Source organism: Alternaria arborescens (assembly GCF_004154835.1).
Source record: "Alternaria arborescens strain FERA 675 chromosome Unknown contig_162, whole genome shotgun sequence".
In the NCBI taxonomy this organism is placed as follows: Eukaryota; Fungi; Ascomycota; class Dothideomycetes; order Pleosporales; family Pleosporaceae; genus Alternaria; species Alternaria arborescens.
The window spans coordinates 1-1,367 of NW_021168017.1; the positions used below are offsets into that span (position 1 = coordinate 1).

General features: G+C 48.9%; 1 protein-coding gene across 1 annotated transcript; it reads right to left on the reverse strand.

Annotated features, from left to right (window-relative positions):
- Positions 1-732: 732 nt before the first annotated feature.
- AA0111_g12872 (hypothetical protein) lies at positions 733-1,109 on the reverse strand (the record flags this gene model as incomplete). The annotated part of the gene is made up of 2 exons (XM_028646906.1): positions 733-884; positions 938-1,109. The coding sequence occupies 2 exons, from the start codon at positions 1,107-1,109 to the stop codon at positions 733-735; spliced, it is 324 nt and encodes a 107-aa protein (XP_028499522.1).
- Between the last annotated feature and the right edge of the window lie 258 nt (positions 1,110-1,367).

Consider the following 1,367-nt stretch of genomic DNA (forward strand, 5'->3'; position numbering starts at 1 on the left):
CCTTGTGCCTTCGAGCGAGCGTAACGCGGTTGACACCATACTTTTTCGCGATTTGTTGGTACGAGAATTTATCTCCTGGTTCGCGCGATTCGATTTCTGCAATCGCTTCTTGAATCGGATCCATGGTGGTTGAGCTATGACGCGTTGAAGTTGTGTTGTTGTTGAAGTGGGGGTGTTCATCGAATGATGATGTTCATCGAACGCACGGGCATTGTAGTCAACCTATCAGAGCTATGCCAAGAACTGTCGCGCGCGCTTCTCCGCGCACAGTCGCCACGTCATTGCCCACAATTCACAGTATCCTGAACAGCGTTCCCGCTACGATGCAAACGCAAGTCAGAATACAGTACCTAGATGAGATAGAAGAGGTAGCCTCGAGGTTAAGACGCAATTCGGTACGAGCGAGTCACATCGACATCCCGCCAGACAAACCTCGTGTGACCTTCAACATCGACCAGCACACGGAACTGATCGCTTTGATAAAGCAAAAGTCCAACGAGGTAGATTCAACCTATAACTAGTGCGAATATGACTGAAATCTTCCAGAAACAACACTCTCACGCCTTCGGCATTGTTCATGGCCCCGGCGTAACCGTCCTTGGTGGTCCCTACTCTTACACTATGGCGATCGTTGAAGCCACTCAAGATATTGAATATACAATCAGCGATACAAAGCCTGATAGATGTAACCTGATACAAGGTCTCGGGGGTGGTTTTAGTGTACAAGTCACATCAGGCCGGCTGGTAGGAATGGTCGTCGCTTGCAGCACCGTAGAGTGATTCGTGCAGGTCGAACTCAGGGGCGCAATCGATGATATCCCAGGATACGCCAAAATCTTGACCAAGGAGCAATTCAGAGGTGGCAGTACGTTTCCGTGTCCTTTCTGCTGCTTATCGTTACTTCCCTTCTATGACATCTCTACGCTCATGTACATACCGCACTCGCCATCGTCCAGATCACTGAAGCCTCGCTTCTCTGCCTTCTCCCAGGACAGGAAAGGGAGGTGAGAGCCCTTAATATACTTCTGTATCCTAGTTCTAATTACAGCGCCTTGCTCGTGACCGTCTGGGACCTTCTTGTAGAGCTCGTTGAATTCTTCGAGAGGCATGGGTAAAAGCCCGCAGGACCCTATCAGGCAGAGGAAGTTTAACTTTCTTGTTTCTAGGGTTGTGATATCGAACGACTCTGCTGCAAATTTCTCTGCCTCTATTCGCATTGTTGAGCGACTCTTTTTCCCTGTATGTGCTTTGTGTGAATCTTCTTGTATCTGGAATGCCATGTTCCAGATCCGCAGGTATTTAAATACCCTAACCGAAAGTGTATGATCCGTCTCATTTTGTGGTGGTGCCGCGATACGGCGGACATA